The sequence below is a fragment of the Bombyx mori genome, chromosome 10 (assembly GCF_030269925.1).
Source record: "Bombyx mori chromosome 10, ASM3026992v2".
Taxonomy (NCBI): Eukaryota; Metazoa; Arthropoda; class Insecta; order Lepidoptera; family Bombycidae; genus Bombyx; species Bombyx mori.
The window spans coordinates 5,523,512-5,540,680 of record NC_085116.1 but is presented as its reverse complement, the minus strand read 5'-3'; the positions used below and the strand labels follow the sequence as shown (position 1 = coordinate 5,540,680).

Here is a 17,169-nt window from a genome sequence, read left to right as displayed (position 1 = left end):
ATTTGACCACAGACTTTCACAATAAACAAAAGAGTATATATGTGTGTGTCTGTCAAATACATGGTAGTATGCGTAATGACTTTTTTTATTGATTTTATATATTTTGAATGCATAATTTATAAAATTATCAGCATTCTCCACTCCTTTTCTATATTCTCTTTAAGTGAGGGATATGTCATACTCCTCCGTCCGCGCAGTTTTCGTAAAAAGGGGTAAAAAGTTTTTGCTTCACGTATTAATACTCGTATATAAATTAGCATTTTGCACTCCTTTTCTATATTCTCTATAAGTGAGGGAAATTTCATATTCCTCCGTCCGCGCAGTTTTCGTAAAAAGGGTAAAAAGTTTTTGCTTCACGCATATAATATATTATTATAGATTATTAGCGGCCGTCTCGTGTAGAGGTAAGTGACATGGTCACCACACAAGGTGGTCGCGGGTTCGAATCCCGCCAAAGATATTTGTATGATAATTATAAAAAAATGTCTTTTCCAGGGCTATGGATGTATATTAAATAAATATATGTGTATAATAAAAATCTTACATTTATTTCCGTTATCTGGTACCTGTAACACAAGTTCTTTACGAACTTAGCACGGAATCAGTTAATATGGTGTGATTGTTAGTAAATATTTATTTATAAAAAAAGAAAAAAAAAAGATTATTATAAGATAATGTTTGGTCGGTGGTGGTGCTCAGGTGTCGGGGGCACAGCGCGGGCGCGAGCGGCATGCGGCCCCGACGGCAGACGCCCATGGAGGTCGGCTAGCGCAGCCCCCGCGCCCGCTGTCCCAGCCCCGCCCCGCAGACGCCATGGAACTCGCTGACGTACCTCGACACCGACCCCTCGCCTTCGATAAGGTAAATAAACACTTTTATTAAGAAGCAGCTGCTCTTCACTTGCTAGGCATATCCGATCTAGTGGATCATATCCGATCCGGTGGTCCATACCCGATTCGATGGACTGAATGGTAAACAGTCGACGTCGCCCTAAGCACATCATTACGGATCCTCCCGATCCATTAACGGTGCTTTTAGGTACCTCAAGCACCAGTCACCGTCCTCGTCGAACCCGTCGCTTGCGACGAAGGGCTCGACGAGTAAATTAACCCTCAGGCACAGCCCACTGAGTTTCTCGCCGGATCTTCTCAGTAAGTCGCGTTTCCGATCCGGTGGTAGATTCTGCAAGCAATGCTCTTGCTAGGGCCAGTGCTAGCAACACTCCCGGTTTGAGCCCTGTGAGCTCAGCTACACGCCAAGGAGAAGCTGAAATAGCCTCTCAAGGCTATCAGCATAGGTAGGAAAAAAAGTTGTTAGGTCTCCTTCGGAGGCGCTCGGGCAACTGTTAGCAAACCCCACCCCTCCTGGCTGAGCCTTTGCTCGCCCATCTGTCCTATACTGGAAAGGCCTCTGGGCTGCCAGTAATCCTTCAATTCTAAAAAAGAAAGAAATACCTTTTCAATCCTTCATTAAAGTATCACATAGGATGTATTCCATTAGTAACACGATTTCGTTCAACAGTCAAAGCCTATCTGTGGCAAAACATGGTACTGAGAAGTTAGATACCTTTTCATGCCTCAGTTAAAGATTAGTTGTGGAGGGAGGGCTTAATAAGCTTTACCGGTATTCGATTCCGTTGCGATAATTTAATATGTAGATTAAGCACCTTAAATATTGGTGGTCCATTCCATTGGTTAAAAATCTATTTGTCGTTCAAGTAGATAAGAAGACGGATAGTCTCCTGGTGGGAATTGGAAGAAGAGGAGGACTTTGGTCTTCCTCTTTCCCCTCTTCTTCTCTGGAGGCGCCGGAGTCCGACATAACCCGGTCTGTTACCCCTCTCGGCCGGGTAACCGTAAACAGATTCCCCAGCTTAAATAAAAAAGACGAAAGAGAAATCTAGCAGAAAATTATTGCCAAGAAAATTTCGGAAATTAAGACTTCAATTTTTTATCAATGTTCAGTGTTTGAAAATCGTCACCCGCTCTTTTAAGTTACCTTCTCGAGACTTCACGTCAGTACCTACTTCAAAATCACTTTCTCACAAACTTAGTGTGAACCATGGATAGATCTACCCGACTTCAAAAAAGGAGGACGTTTTCAATTCAACTGTATTTTAATGTTTACCTCAGAGCTTTATTATAGGTGATTCGATTTTGATGATACTTTTGTTATTTAGAATCTTATCCTTCTCATGTTTTCTCGTTTCAATTGAACATTTTTCAAGCTTTGACCTGAGCTTTTGAGTGTTCCTGCGAATATATCATTTTTTGACTTCGGCTTTGATGATTTCTCCTTTTATTTTATTAAAGTTGGTTTTCTTTTTTATTAAAACTTTGTATTGTTTATTACCAATAACATTAGTCTTAGAGAGATCTAGATCTCTTATCTATAGGTATTATGCAGAGATTTAGATACGACAATATGATGAAGACACCTTAGTAGCCCGAGAACAGCTCGATTGCATGTGCGTGCCTCCTAATTAACAGTCACTCTATTATCTGACCTCAATTTAAGACTGTAGGTTAAAAGCGGTGAGGTCATAAAAATTACAAATGCATCTCTCTTTTGTTATTTCATGCTCCATCAGCAGGTTTGAAACGATCTTTTTTCAAGGTTGAACGAGCTCACGGACTGCCTAGTGTTAAGTGGTTACCCGGACTCTACACACAAACAGAACGTGAATGCTCGGAGTTTTGACGGTTTCTTTAACACCTTTTCCATCTCTTAAATGATAACGCGGCACAGAAATGGGCAGGATGATACAACTTACTCGCAAGGCATTACAAACAAGATCTGTCACCAGCAAACCTAGTTAAAAAAAAAAACAGAAAAAGCCTTTACTAGACAATAAATAAAATTAATGTAATTTTTTTTGTGTGTCTAAGTTCAATAAACAATAAGCTGTTATAAGTTCAGCATAAAATTGTAAACTAACGAATTATTTTAAATACACTTAAATAATTCACGTTTATTTTGTAATCACAATCTAAACCCCGTCAAAGCTTATGAATTATTTTGACGATTTCAAAATGAGATATCTTAGTTTATGATAGACAAGCAAACGACCAAGCACGCTGTTGTTCGCTGCCTGCCGTGAGCACTCTTGAACACTCATCACATTGCGTACATCATCATCATCATCATCTCAGTCTGTCTACTGTCCACTGCTGAACATAGGCCTCTCCAACTGATGTCCAGTGCGACCGGTCCGTTGCCACCTGCATCCAACGTGACCCAGCAATTTTCACCAGGTCGTCGGTCCATCTGGTAGGTGGCCGTCCCACACTGCGTTTGCCAGTACGTGGTCTCCACTCGAGGATCTTTCTGCCCCATCGGCCGTCCGATCTTCGCGCTATGTGACCTGCCCACTGCCACTTCAGCTTGCTAATCCTACGGGCTATGTCAGCAACTTTGGTTCTTCTACGGATCTCCTCATTTCTGATTCGATCTCGTAGAGAAATACCAAGCATAGTCCTCTCCATAGCTCGCTGCGCCACACTAAGCTTCCTAAAAAGATCCCTTGTGAAGCACCATATAAGCACTTGGTGATTGCGTACATGATTTTCAGAATATATCAGCGCAACTCCGTGACTGTACTGGCAGCGTTGACACCTGCAACCAGTTTCACGAAAGACAGACTTAGATTTTAGATGTAACACGAGTTTCGAATGCATCTAAAACAGAGATCTGTCTAATTTCTTTAGACTATTTATAAATATTATATTGGCCTAACACTTCACCTGCGTTTTTCACAAGCTCCCGGCTCGTGTTTCCCGCCAAGCGGAACAGAAATATCTCGCATTCGTTTCATTCAACATATTCGCTTATATGAATGTAACCTCTATACGATTAATCTTAAAAGAGGTCAATATGTTATTTATAACATTCATCTTTAGATGACATAAATATAATTTCGAATATTAGAACAGTAGAAATATAAAAAGCGTTTTTGAAATATTAAAATATAAAAAGATATAAAAATAGTGGTGAAGCAATAGCTTTAAATGTTGTTTCCCTTTATAAGAGCAACTCAATTTGTGCTATAGTTTTACGAAGCTAAACTGTATTTTGATATAAATATAATATTACATTAAATGAATTTGAGAATTGTGAACATTAATGTTTAGTGGTCGTCTCTCATGAAATGCATTGCTGTTGCAATATTCGCTGTTTCGATCCAAACATCTCGCAAACTTCAAAAGCAATTCTGATTTATGCACCATAAAATCTTCATGTTCGTTATTTTGTACGATGGATTTTGTGTAACAAACAGTTTAATTTAGACAGGAACGTAAGTTTCTTATGAAAATGACTTTACTACGCAAATACGATGAAGATAGGTTTGCGGTACGCAGCGGCTTGGCTCTGCCCCTGGCATTGCTGGAGTCCATGGGCGACGGTAACCACTCACCATCAGGTGGGCCGTATGCTCGTCTACCTACAAGGGCAATAAAAAAAAAAAAAAAAACATATGCTATTTATGTTTAGTCTTTATGTAATTTTTAGGTACAATGCTTTTCAGTTTTTTTTTTCATAATTAAGAGAAGCTCAAGATACTTCTTAGATCAACCTCAACGAACGGTACGGTAGCGCAACCTTATATATGTTTTTTTATTGCCATTAATAACATAGCTCTCACATTTAGTCTTTGACGATTTCATGACGATTGACTGACATGACTTTGACGATTCATTCAAACTTTAAATTTAAACCTTTTGAAATTTTTCCGGAACAACCGGAACTATTAAGATTCCAAAACATTTAGCTCATTTTGATTAACGGAACGACAAGTGTACAGAAAAAAAAACATAAAATTACAGTTTTTAATGTGTTTAAATTAAAATTATGTGTCCGAATCAAGTTAAAAACTTCAGATTTGAATTTTAAAACTGTAACGAATATTTATGGTGTTTTTATAAGATTTATGTTAATTACTTACAGTTCAGAAGCTGCTTAAAAACATAATAATATATAATATTAAATGAAGTTTATAAGATGCGTGCAAGATAATATGACTAGATACGAAGAAATCGTTCTGACCAAAAAAGTAAACACAAGCCTATTTCTATGTAGCGTTCTTTTTTTTTTCCTACCTATGCTGATAGCCTTGAGAGGCTATGTCAGCTTCGCCCTACCATGTAGGTGAGCTCACGGGGCTGAAACCGGAGTGTTGCTAACATTAGCCCTAGCAAGAGAATCCGAAATGCGATCCACTGAGAAGATCCGGCGAGAAACTCATTGGGCAACGCCATTTTCACAACTTCAAACTTTGTATTGTAACGACATTTTCATCGACTTCAATGTTTATTGCCGCAAAGCAATCATTTTTTGAAGTGTAGGACAGTCGTTTTACAAAACAATGGCGACGCGAACCCCCACCCCAAATTAGTGGAGACCTTTGCCTATGGTCTCCAGAAACCGCTTAACAAAACACGCGATGTAAAGTTTATTAACCCTTACATTTTAACAAACAAATAAACCAAAACGTTCTCATTGTACGACATTTTAACAGTTCCAATGTACAAGTTTAACGCTAAAGAACTAAGGAAAACTTAATTTAAAAAAAAAAAAACTTTCTAGGTTTGTTTTTCCTGTATTTCGTTGTTTAAACCTACGGTGTAGATTCGGGTGGATCGTAAAGGGCTGAATTGGAACGCCCGCCTACGCTTCCATGTTTGGAACGGACTGACATATACCTACCCAGGGCGGCTATACAAGCGACTGCAATCTTTCGGGACGTCTCATTGTTTATTCAAGGCAACTTACTTTTAACATTTCTACCAAAACGAGAAGTCTTGTTGTAATTAAAGAAATTCAATAATTTCTTGGGCAGCCTTTTCACTGTTCAGTATTTTGTATTTAAAAAAAAAAGGTTTCCGACTAATAATTTATAATCAGAAAAGGAGGATTTACCTTTTTACAAGCTACTACCAGACACTGCCTTCGGCCGTTCAGCGCACTAGTAACCTAACCTTATCATTCCACCTAACTCTTCTAGCGGTAATGCGTTTCGGTTTGAAGGTTTCACAAAGCGCCCTACCACCAGTAATATACCGCAGTCCAGTTCTTTCGTGCCATGAAACAATTATTTGCTCAAATTTGAAGGTAGTATTCCGTAATATCTAAACACCAGATGTTCCAAAATTAGTCGACCCGTTAATGCAATAAAAAATAGTACTTAAATGATAAAACAAAAAAATGATTGGCTAAGGCGTGATTAAAATCTAGATTAAGATCTGGAAGAGATTTTAGATAGATATTATTTAATCATTTTATATAACCAATTTGTATGTTACATATCAGGCATTAAAAAAAAGATGCTTCCAATTCGAAGGTGTGTTTATTTCAACTACACTTGAAACGTTCCGTTTTATGAATACATTTTTTTCCTACCAATCAGTAGCCTTGCGGAGCTATTTTGGCTTCACTGGGTCTGTAGGCAAGTTCACGGGGCGCAGCCTAAGAGAGATGGGGCGCAGCCTAAGAGACTTTGTTAACATCTGCCTCAGCAAGAGCGGTACTTTCCTGAAAATACCAAAAGTCCGAAATCGCGACCCGCTAAGAAAGTCCGGGGCAAAACTTAGTGGGTTAAGTTACACGTCGAAGGCTTTGTCATGTTTGACGAGTTTGTATTCAAATAATTTCCATAACAGCGCACTATTGTTACTGATTTCACGTTTTCTCTTTTACAAATATATATATTTTAGTAATGTGTTTTATGAACGGAACATTTATTTTCACTAAAGAGTTTACGTATGACCGAAACAAACGAGTGCTAGGAATAATGAATCGTGAGGTGGTAAGGGATAGTATAGGGGTGGGTGCCGGCGAAGACTTCTCCCTAAGCGCAATCGATCCCGGCGTGGCGTCATCGCTCACCGCCTTGGCTCACCTCCCAGATTAAGGTCGTTTCGAACAAAACCGTTACGTAATCATGGTGTAAGAAGTCCTTTAAAAATCTCTCTATTTTAAAATCGCATTGCAGACATAAGTATAGCTGCAATTTCAAAAGAAATTGTGCTCGATTTCAATCAATAATTTACTGTATTTTTAACTCCTCACTCATTGTTAGTCTAGTCTCCATGACAACGGGTTTGAGTTCGTTCTGACCTTCGAGGTTTTGTATTCTAGATTTGAATCGCTAGTTCTCATATAGTAATTCAGGTTATGGGTACTATAACCAAAAAAAAATTGGTGGTTAATCGCTACTTGTTATAGCAAAGTTTTTTTTCAAATTACCGTTTTGAAGTCTTACATACATTACTCCTACTCCTGTAGTGCCGTGTATTTAAATATAACCTTAAGTATCACACAAAGATGTCGACAAATCTCATCTATATTTCACGTATTTATTCCAAGTATTTGCATAACAATCGTGGCCAGACTCATCTCGATTGGCTCAAGGCCTTTTGGCTATCGATGCAGGGTCGCTACCCACTCGAACGACCCTCGAGCCCCTACTGAGAAATCTCGAGTGCGCCTACCTAAGAGGAAATGAATGACGTCATTGATTCGAAATCTGTTCATAAAATCTATCGAAGCATCGTTTTCGATATGCTTTAGCTAAATAATTAAATACGTATATGTGTTCAGAAGAAAGGACTTTGCGAGTCCTCCAAAAAAATTATGTATTTGATTTCTAATTTTTTGTACATACGCAGATACAGGGTGTGTAAAAACCCTTCCAGAAGACGATTTAGTGGTGATGGCGCACATTATAACAGCGTAAAACAAGCTCATCTTTGATTTTACTAAGCTTGCTGCATTGCACGCAATGGAACACAATTTAAAATCACGAAACACGCTGAATCTATTGTCTCTTCATATTAGATTGCGGGATCTTTTATTAAAGTTACTAAGAGAATAGGTATTTTTGTTTAGTTCAATAAATGTATATGGGCTTTTTGTTTACTTTAGGTAAGTTATTTTTCCTGTTTCAATTTCGGGAGCAGTCTCTCAATTTCTTGGTTACGCTTTCTATTACACAACAGATTATTTCAAATGATTTTTAAATAGCTTTTTTTTATTGCCCTTGTAGGCAGACGAGCATACGACCCACCTGATGGTGAGTGGTTACCGTCGCCCATGGACTTCAGCAATGCCAGGGGCAGAGCCAAGCCGCTGCCTACCGTTAATAATAATAGCTTCAACAAACAGTTCTTATAATGAAACTCTTAACTGTTTTAACAGTACATTACATACAGTTAAATTTGGAACGACGAGACGCAACTGCGGTTTCGAAAACAAAGCGTAAATGTAGAACTACACTCATTATCATTTGGCCGACTCAATAAAAGCTATTTCGGAAGATCTCGGAATTATTTTTCAAGGCGAGTAGATCTGTATGTAGCCTCGAACTATTCACATCCTTTAGTAATTAATTTACTGTTCATTGATAGTAAAGAGTGTTTCTTTGTCGTAAGAATACCTAGTTTAAATCAATTAAGATTAAATTTAATTAACAGAGAAATACAATATGTTTCACAAAACAATCACTCGCAATAGCTGATGTAGTATTAAACACCACTAGATGATGACCGAGCTTTGCTCGTTTTTTTTTTATAACGCCATCTTGTTGTGTCTTTAAAGCGGTTAGTTGCCCTCAATTAAGAAAAATAGTATTATTATTCGCCAATAGATGTCGGGAAGAGCCATAAAGTTGATTGAAAACACGAATAAAACAAAATTTTTGGAAAACAAATCGTAGCTAGATCGATTTATCGGCCCCGAAATCCCCTGTATACTAAATTTTATGAAAATCGTTTGAGCCGTTTCCGAGATTCAGATTATATATATATACATACAAGAAGTGCTTGTTTAAAGGTATAAGAGCCTCGAACTAATCACGTCATTTATTAATTAATTTACTGTTAATTGATAGTAAAGAGTGTTTCTTTGTCGTAAGAATACCTAGTTTAAATCAATTAAGATTAAATTTATTTAACAGAGAAATACGACATGTTTCATAAAGCAATCACTCGCAATAGCAGTATATGTAGTATTAAACACCACAGTACATGCGAAATAGCATTCAGACCGCGCACATAATGAAAATGCATAGCTCCTGAATTTGCGTCAATGGAATGCACGACCACTAATAATTGCATTACAATGGAATTACAGTATTTCAATCTGTTGGAATATGTTCGAGTCGATTGTCGTAAACTTGAAATTCCTTCGTGTTGTTATCGCCAACATACATTTGAATTAGTCTGGGTTTTTAATAATTTATTACTGAATGGTGGTCGAGTATTTAGGTTTCTAGTTTGATTGTGTTTTAATGTTTCGACGACATGTTTTGATGTTCTTGCTATTAACACTTGAAAAGATCAACTGATAAAATAAAATCACAATGTAAAACTTATTAAAAATAAAAAGCTGCAAAATTTTATACTCGTACTAGTGGAGATCCAATTACTGCTTATATGACGAAAAATTATAATAAGTCTTAAAGAGTTAATATCTTTCGTTGTTAATATGATAACTGTTATATAATACTTTTCCTACTTATTTGAGAAAACAAGTTAATAAATGTCATTTAAGATATCAAAACAATAGACATGTTATGTATGATCACTATGATTGTTTTTTTAAATTCGCTAATATATAGAAACAATCAGGCGCATCTATTAAGATATATGTATAATTTGCGAACATTAAATAGTTATTAAATAATAAATAAAAAATAATGTTGCCGAAAGCTGATTCCGGTAATAACTATTTTATACTCGTACTAGCTGACCCGGTAGACTTCGTAGTGCCTCAATCGATAAATAAAAGACCTAAACTTTTGTATAAAATAAACTTAACACAAACAAAAGGAATCCGTCCGACGGGGGACACATCGAAGGAAAAACAGAATTATTATTTTTATTTAATTCTGAGCATTTTCATTCATTTATCTACCTTTTAAACCTTCTCTGGACTTCCACAAATAGTTCAAGACCAAAAATAGCCAAATCGGTTTTGTATTTTTTGGTATTTATTTAATTATCTCTTATAATATTGGGAAATTCAGTTCAATTCAAACTTTCATTCCTTCACAATGTCATCGTCATAATGTTTATTCAAGTAAAATCGGGTAAACCTGTTTTATCCATCATAAATGCAAACTTGTTCTGAAAAGTATGCTCATTGTACAGTCATGATAGAATAACAAAATCACTCTCACAATGGACCCTTCAGACCAGAATAAGGAATATTTACATAATTCAATTGTTTATTTCAGATGGAAAGCTTGATAAAAGAAATGCAAGATCCAGAAACAGGCGTCCCCGTGAGAAGTCAAAAACTTTTTCTTACTGTAATTCCTTCTGCTTTTATGGGTGAGCCAAATGCTCTCTATACGACGCGCTCTTATTAAGAACTTAAGTAGAAGCCTTAAAAAATAAGTACTCCCGTTATCTCTATTTTTACGTCACTGAAGATTTTTTAAGATAATATCCTGTGGTCGTATAAATCAAGACCGAAAATCTTGATCCTTGAATAAATTTATTATTGTGAGCTTAAATGCGTGAAATCTAATGGTAAGTAGTTATTGGAAATAAGATGTGCATTCTGATACCGTGCATTCTGATACCAGAATACAATTCTCCTTGCCCTACTATGAACATGCATTGAAGAAGATTTGTGTTCTTCTTCAATTCTTCTTCTTGTGACTTGAATTTTTATTATACCAGTCATTATGATGATTGATTAATGATCACAACGCAGAATGTACAGAACAGTAATATTCCGTGCAACATCCTGATATAAAACAGTTTCACTATTTTCCATCCGTATTAGTAATATAGAATTATTTAAAATTTACTATCCTTATAGTATATATTCTGATTAAAAAAAGCCTTCATAAATTTGTCATCTGGCCGATACTGGAAATTGGAATAATAAAATAAATATATGTATGTACGTCGACCGTATCAAATTTCAAAAACGCAAGGGAAAGTGTTCACAAATAAACAACTTAAAAAGTCTTGTATTTAATAATAGATTCCATATTAAACAAAAAACTTAACTAATGTAAAATGTTATTTTATATTAAAATAAATGTACATTACGATATTTTTACCACTGTATCTTAAAATTATGTATGGTTGTAAAATCAATACAAATAATGTAGTGTGCGAGAATGTTCTCGACTATTGTCAGACTGAAATAGTACATTAACCTTTTCGATGTCAACTCAGCTTTCCTTCAGATTTTCTTATCGTCAATAAAGTAACAGAGAAGTGATTGTCGCGTATGGTCCTAGATGTCTAAATCTTAACTTATATTTAAGGGTGAAGGACCATATTACTACACCCTGTATCATAGATAATATACTTAATCTATATCTATACTAATATATAAAAATATGGGTTTTACGGATGTTCCGTTATAATTACTGAACCATGCATCTGATTGACTTGAAACTTGGTACCCATGTAGAAAATACATGTACTTATTGGATATGCTAATATTTATATGAGTGTTGGACTCCCTAATAATAATTACATTAAAAAATAATGTTAATTTTAATTGCCCAGCGAAGCGGGCGAGTACGGCTATACTGTATAATATTTATTTATAAAATATTTCTAATATAACAAAAAACGTTCAATAAAAAAAAAATGGGCTTACGCGATGAATAATCTTTCGTTTAAATTAGGAAACAAAAAATAAGAAAATTTGTTGTTCAGTAAATTAAAACTATTATTATTTTCAGGTTACGATCTTGTCGAATGGCTAATGGAACGGTTTAATCTTGATGAGACTAGTAATGGTGAGTGTCAAGTTGTAGGCGCCAGCCAAGGGCCTTGGTCGCGTCGCAGGAACCCAGTAGATTCTAGCTATAACGAGAAGCCAAGGCTACCACAGGTCTTAATATGTAGGTAGAGATATCCAGTACATGGCATGATCGTGCTCCTCCCGCTGAAACTATTTGCGTTGTAAGCGAACTCGTATCTGGGAATCGCGATGTTCCGAGCGTGACCTCAATGGGCTGTTTACAGTATATCAACCTTACCACCTATGATCACATACCTCACCCCGCACTAAATATAATATGGAAATTGTTGCCAATTTGCATGTAAGCAGTGTTTGTCTACCTTAATTTCCCTAAAACATAATATAGCATAGAATAGTATTACGAGTGATTTTTTTGACGGCCTCCCGAATATTTTCGTATGGATGATTGACCATTAATAGCTGTCGGAAATTTTTAACAAAATCGTTAATGATATTCTAAAATTATCCTATAATTCGTTTATTAAATAAGGATCGTGAAGAAAAGAAAATTTTAATACTTTTCTATGCTCAGTCTATGTATGTAATTAGTATGTTATCCCTGTATTCGATGCTTTAAGCCGTTTTTCGGAAAACGAACGGAGAAAAACGGCTTAAAATCCGATCAGCAAAATTCATTCCCAATACGTTTCAAAGCTTCTTTTAATGCTACCAAAGCCTTCGGTGTGACCTTGTGAATTCAATGTTGTATACAATGATTTCTAGTTATAACAATTCTAATATTACGGTATCTATTAAATTTCAGTTGAAGCAATAAACTTAGCCAATCAGCTTTGTCAATATGGTTACTTCTTTCCCGTCAACGACTTGAAAAATCTTGTTTTAAAAGATGACTCTTCTCTCTACAGATTTCAGGTGAGTAATTTTAAGGAATCAAATAATCATTTGATTAAACAATTTAACGAAGATACTTGTAGATCTCTGACATCTTCTTGATTATACTCGACGCACTAAGCTCCAGTTCGAAGGGTAAGGTTGCGGTTATACAGCATTTTCAATGTACACCTCATGCCCAATATATTTATGCGGAATACACTACTATGTAGTATCACTCTGTTCTGTGGATATTTGCCATCAAATGAGCCGGGGCTTCTCATTGACGTTAGTAAAAAAATAATAAAACTACCCTATTACGACGTTACTGACGTCACCATGACATTGAGTCACTCACTCTAAATATATTAGAGTATCTGTCAACCTGCGCTTCAAGCCGGATGCCAGACGAAAGCCGGAAGACAGTGGCAATAAGCGTTCTAACAATCTCAGTGGACTAACTATACGTTCCGCGACCATCAATAATTAGAGAAAAAGAGAGAGAAGTAGGTATCGGAAAAAAATAAAAAGAAACACTCTAAAAAGTCTAACGACTGTGGTCAAAATAGGGTTGATCGACTACCGATACTGTATTTCAGAGTCCATATTACTGGCCATGGCAACCGTCCCGCGTGTCCGGGAGCAGCTCAAACGCCCCCACCCTGGGACCCGACAACGTGGAGTACGCTATCTACCTAGTGAAGCGGACGCTGCGAAACAAACAGCGACACGGTCTTGAAGAATACGAGCAAGAGGCGCTGGCCAACCTAAAGAAAAACCTTTCTGCTAAATGGGATTTCATCACCATGCAAGCAGAGGAACAGGTCTGAATACTCAACATAAAACAAAAGGCACTCAACTACCAAAATCAACGATTGAAGAATACAACTTTGTCTCTTAAAGAAAATATTAAACGTAGCTGGCAAAAAGTACAGTCGAAGAGGGGCGTTTTTTTATAGCTTAGATGAGTGGACGAACTCACGGCCCACCTGGTGCTAAATGGTAACCGTAGCCCATAGACACCTACAACGTAAATGCCACCACCCACCTTGAGACATGAGTTCTAAGGTCTCACTTTTAACAGTAGAATGGCTGCCCTGCCCTTCAAACCGAAACGCATTACTGTTTCACGGCAGAAAAAGGCAGGGCTGTGATACCTACACGTGCGGACTAAGACTTCCTACCACCACCAAAAATTATTGCGTGTATTAAGAGAGGCATATGTCCAGCAGTGGATTAGTCATAATAAGAAGACGATGCAAAGGCAAAAGAGGAATGGTAGGAATCGTATATAGCAGTTACTTTAACTTAAGTCTTTATATACAAGATTGGGGATTCCTTTAAAACAATCCCAGCCAATATTTATCTTGAATATTGCTTAAATAACAATACTGCGTGTCACTGACAACGTATTGCCTAAGCCGGTCGAGTAAAGATTTCAATTTTGGAGGACTATATCTGATGTAGAAGAACGATTTTAAAGTTTGAGGACGTTTTTCTTTTTACAGGTTCGGTTAGCAAAAGAACGGAAGAAGGGGGACAAGATAGTGAGTGACAGTCAAGAGCGTGCCTACTGGCGAGTGGCGAGGCCACCCCCGGGAGTTTCCAGCGGCCTCGAGCCGTGCCCAGTACCCGTGCGGTCGCGGCCACATAAGCCCAAGAAAAGAACCATACACCAACTGACGAGAGAGGTAAACAACACTGTTGATAAACAAGGAAATTCTAGAAAACACGATCAAACCGCACATGCTTTTGGTAACTTAATATAATTAAAGTTAAATAATCACGCTCTACTATGGTTAAGCTCCAACGTAGACTTTTCCGTTATCCGAAACCAAAAATACACGTATGGAATAGTAATTACAACCACACTGAAAATTTTAACAAACCTTATTTTTGCTGTCAATGTAGTCTATTTATTAATCAGAAGAAATTTGAATTAAACTGCCGCGATTGAATGCTACTGTATTCATGTCCATAGCAGCAATATTTTCATTTATCTCTAACTCCATGATTCCAATCCACCTAGTTATTATATTATGTGGTACAGGATATCATTATCCTTCCTATTCTTGTCGCGAATCAATAACCTGTTCGGATTTGAAGAGACATTGTATTTTGAAGATTTATTCCTAAGTTTCAAGGTGAGCAATTCAGATTGACGTGCGTGGGAACTTGTTAAAACATCTTAGCTAACAAAAAACCATTCCGAACTTTTTGCAAGGATCCGTAATAAGGAAATTAACGAGCTAAGGAACAAAAATCAACTCACAGTGGGAATTATAGATATTTAAAGTAGATTTTACTGGTGGTAGGACCTCTTGTGAGTCTGCACAGGGTGGGTACCACCGCCCCGCTTATTTCTGCCGTGAAGTAGTAATGCCTTTCGGTTTGAAGGGCGATAGTGCAAGGGCAAGGGGCCTGGTGATATATAACATACTATTCGTGGAAACAGCACTTTTTTAGAATGTAGTGACCTTTCTCATAATTATTTTTAGTATTTCTTTATTTATAGTCATTTCTTTATTCGGCTCGATAATTTACTATTTTATGTAAACATTCTTAACGATGAACCTATATTATAATTGCTTTATCTTCAATATCTTCTAGATCGAATATTTAAAAACGAGCCTGGATCGTACACGAGTGAAGACTTCAATTGCCCTAGATGCCCTTGTGGCTTATGCGGAGACCTTCGCTCCCTATGATCCTTGGCTCACACCACCACAACCCTCCAACCCTTGGGTCAGCGATGACACCCTATTTTGGCAAATTAATAGCCCTCTGTAAGTTTACGCTTTTCTTTCTCCCTTTATTTTTCTAGTGTATATATAGTTATTTATATATTTAAAGCAATCTTCTTTGGAACTGAGTAGAATCCTCAATTTTCTGGTAAAACGTTTACTGTAATTTTATTCATTGAAACGAAATTAAGATTCTCAATATTACATTTACCTAGTATGTAAATTAAACAAAAACTTTCCAGTGTCGAAATACCAAGTGAAAAACGAGTCCAGCGTTGGGCGCTTTCTATAGAGGAACTGATATCGGATCCAACAGGGCTGCAAGAGTTCACAAGTTTCTTAAGGAAAGAATATTCGCACGAGAATATTCGATTCTGGCTCGCGGTCATGGATCTGAGGAGAAGCAGTACCAAACAAATACCGAAGAAACTTGAGGAGATTTATGAGTATGTCGCTTACAACATAAACGGAAAACATTTGACATAAATAATTATTTTGCCAAAATTTGTTATTGTTGGTACCGTTGACAATTCGTTGTCGAGATCAGTAAAACCACGCTAAAAAGAAACAAACATACTGATTTATAGGATTTAACCTCCGCGGAATGAGATTTATTACGGATCACAACATACCTAGTCGTTTTGAATTTATATGTTGTATGAATACGACACGGCGTGAATAGTATTTATGCAAAAAAAGCAACAATTACTTATGATACTTTTTTTTCCCTAATTATTTGTTGAATGCATTATTGCTTAGGAAAATAAGTGCCTGACCTAATATTCTAACGACGGCATCCCTCGATACGTATACCTCAAGCATCTATTTAACCAAATACGTTTAAAATCAATGTTTGCTTCTCTTTCTTCAATGTCTTTTTTTTTCAGGGAGTTCTTGAAGCCTGGAGCTCCATGTGAGATTAACATCGATGGTGCGACGGCAGAGCGAGTGGCCGAGGGTCTGCGATCTGGCTCTCGATACGCGCTCGACCATGCCGCCGATCATGTTTACGGACTTCTATTGAAAAAAGACTGCTACCCTCGATTCATCAGATCAGATCATTTTCAAAGACTACTGACTGAAGGGAAAAACGTCCATCAGAAAAAAGCCAAGTGAGTAAATTTATTTTTCGTATTATAATATCGACATTACACTTAATAATTTGGTGATTTACATAGTCATACAGATTTTTATACCAAAATATCATTACAATTGATACCAATGTGTTCTGGAAATTACGTAATACCAATTGGCCATGAACGTATCTACCGATCTAGTGCGAAAAATAAGTTCTATGAAGAATACTATTTTGTTGCCAAACCCAACTTTCGTTAACGCGGTTATCGATTGACTTACCCATAAAGTTTGTATGGGATTGGAGTCGTATCCTGAATCCGAATTCCTGTTTAATTAAGAACCTTACAGATCTTATCGTGAAGGTCATCAAACCTATAGATCAAAATTAGTAGCATACTTTTCAAATATAATCTAGCAAAACATGCATTCACTAGGTTCTTCAACTTTGGTGGTCAAGTACGCAAAAAACCTGGTTCGACGAGCGGCACGAGCGGAACCGCTGCGGGGACGGGGGCGGGACTCGCGCGGCGCCGCGGCTCCGACCGCTCCCTATCCGGCTCCGCACACGAGCTCGCCGTCTGCGCCGTGCAACCGCCGCGTCCGCCAGACCCGCCCGCGCACTCGCACAGCCAGTCCAACCTCACAGACATACCCTTCAGGTACACGGCCACATACTCTCATTACACTGAGATGTTTGAAATGATCCCCTCATCTCCTTTCTATCATCGCACCTCCCGCCATCAGAGCA

The 17,169-nt window shown here is 37.3% G+C and overlaps 1 protein-coding gene across 7 annotated transcripts in view; it reads left to right on the top strand.

Moving 5' to 3' along the window:
- The window catches only part of LOC101739469 (uncharacterized), a 31,060-nt gene that overhangs the window by 9,033 nt on the left and 4,858 nt on the right, over positions 1–17,169 (top strand). For 5 of the 7 annotated variants that reach the window (XM_038013368.2, XM_062670486.1, XM_038013367.2 and 2 more), the window contains 10 exons: positions 700–861; positions 10,232–10,328; positions 11,708–11,869; positions 12,533–12,642; positions 13,200–13,424; positions 14,109–14,291; positions 15,211–15,386; positions 15,587–15,790; positions 16,232–16,456; positions 16,856–17,080. In XM_038013368.2, the coding sequence (XP_037869296.1) occupies positions 700–861; positions 10,232–10,328; positions 11,708–11,869; positions 12,533–12,642; positions 13,200–13,424; positions 14,109–14,291; positions 15,211–15,386; positions 15,587–15,790; positions 16,232–16,456; positions 16,856–17,080 (1,769 nt within the window). The remainder of the gene's footprint in view (positions 1–699; positions 862–10,231; positions 10,329–11,707; positions 11,870–12,532; positions 12,643–13,199; positions 13,425–14,108; positions 14,292–15,210; positions 15,387–15,586; positions 15,791–16,231; positions 16,457–16,855; positions 17,081–17,169) is intronic. The other 2 variants (XM_038013371.2, XM_062670488.1) reach the window with 1 other exon arrangement.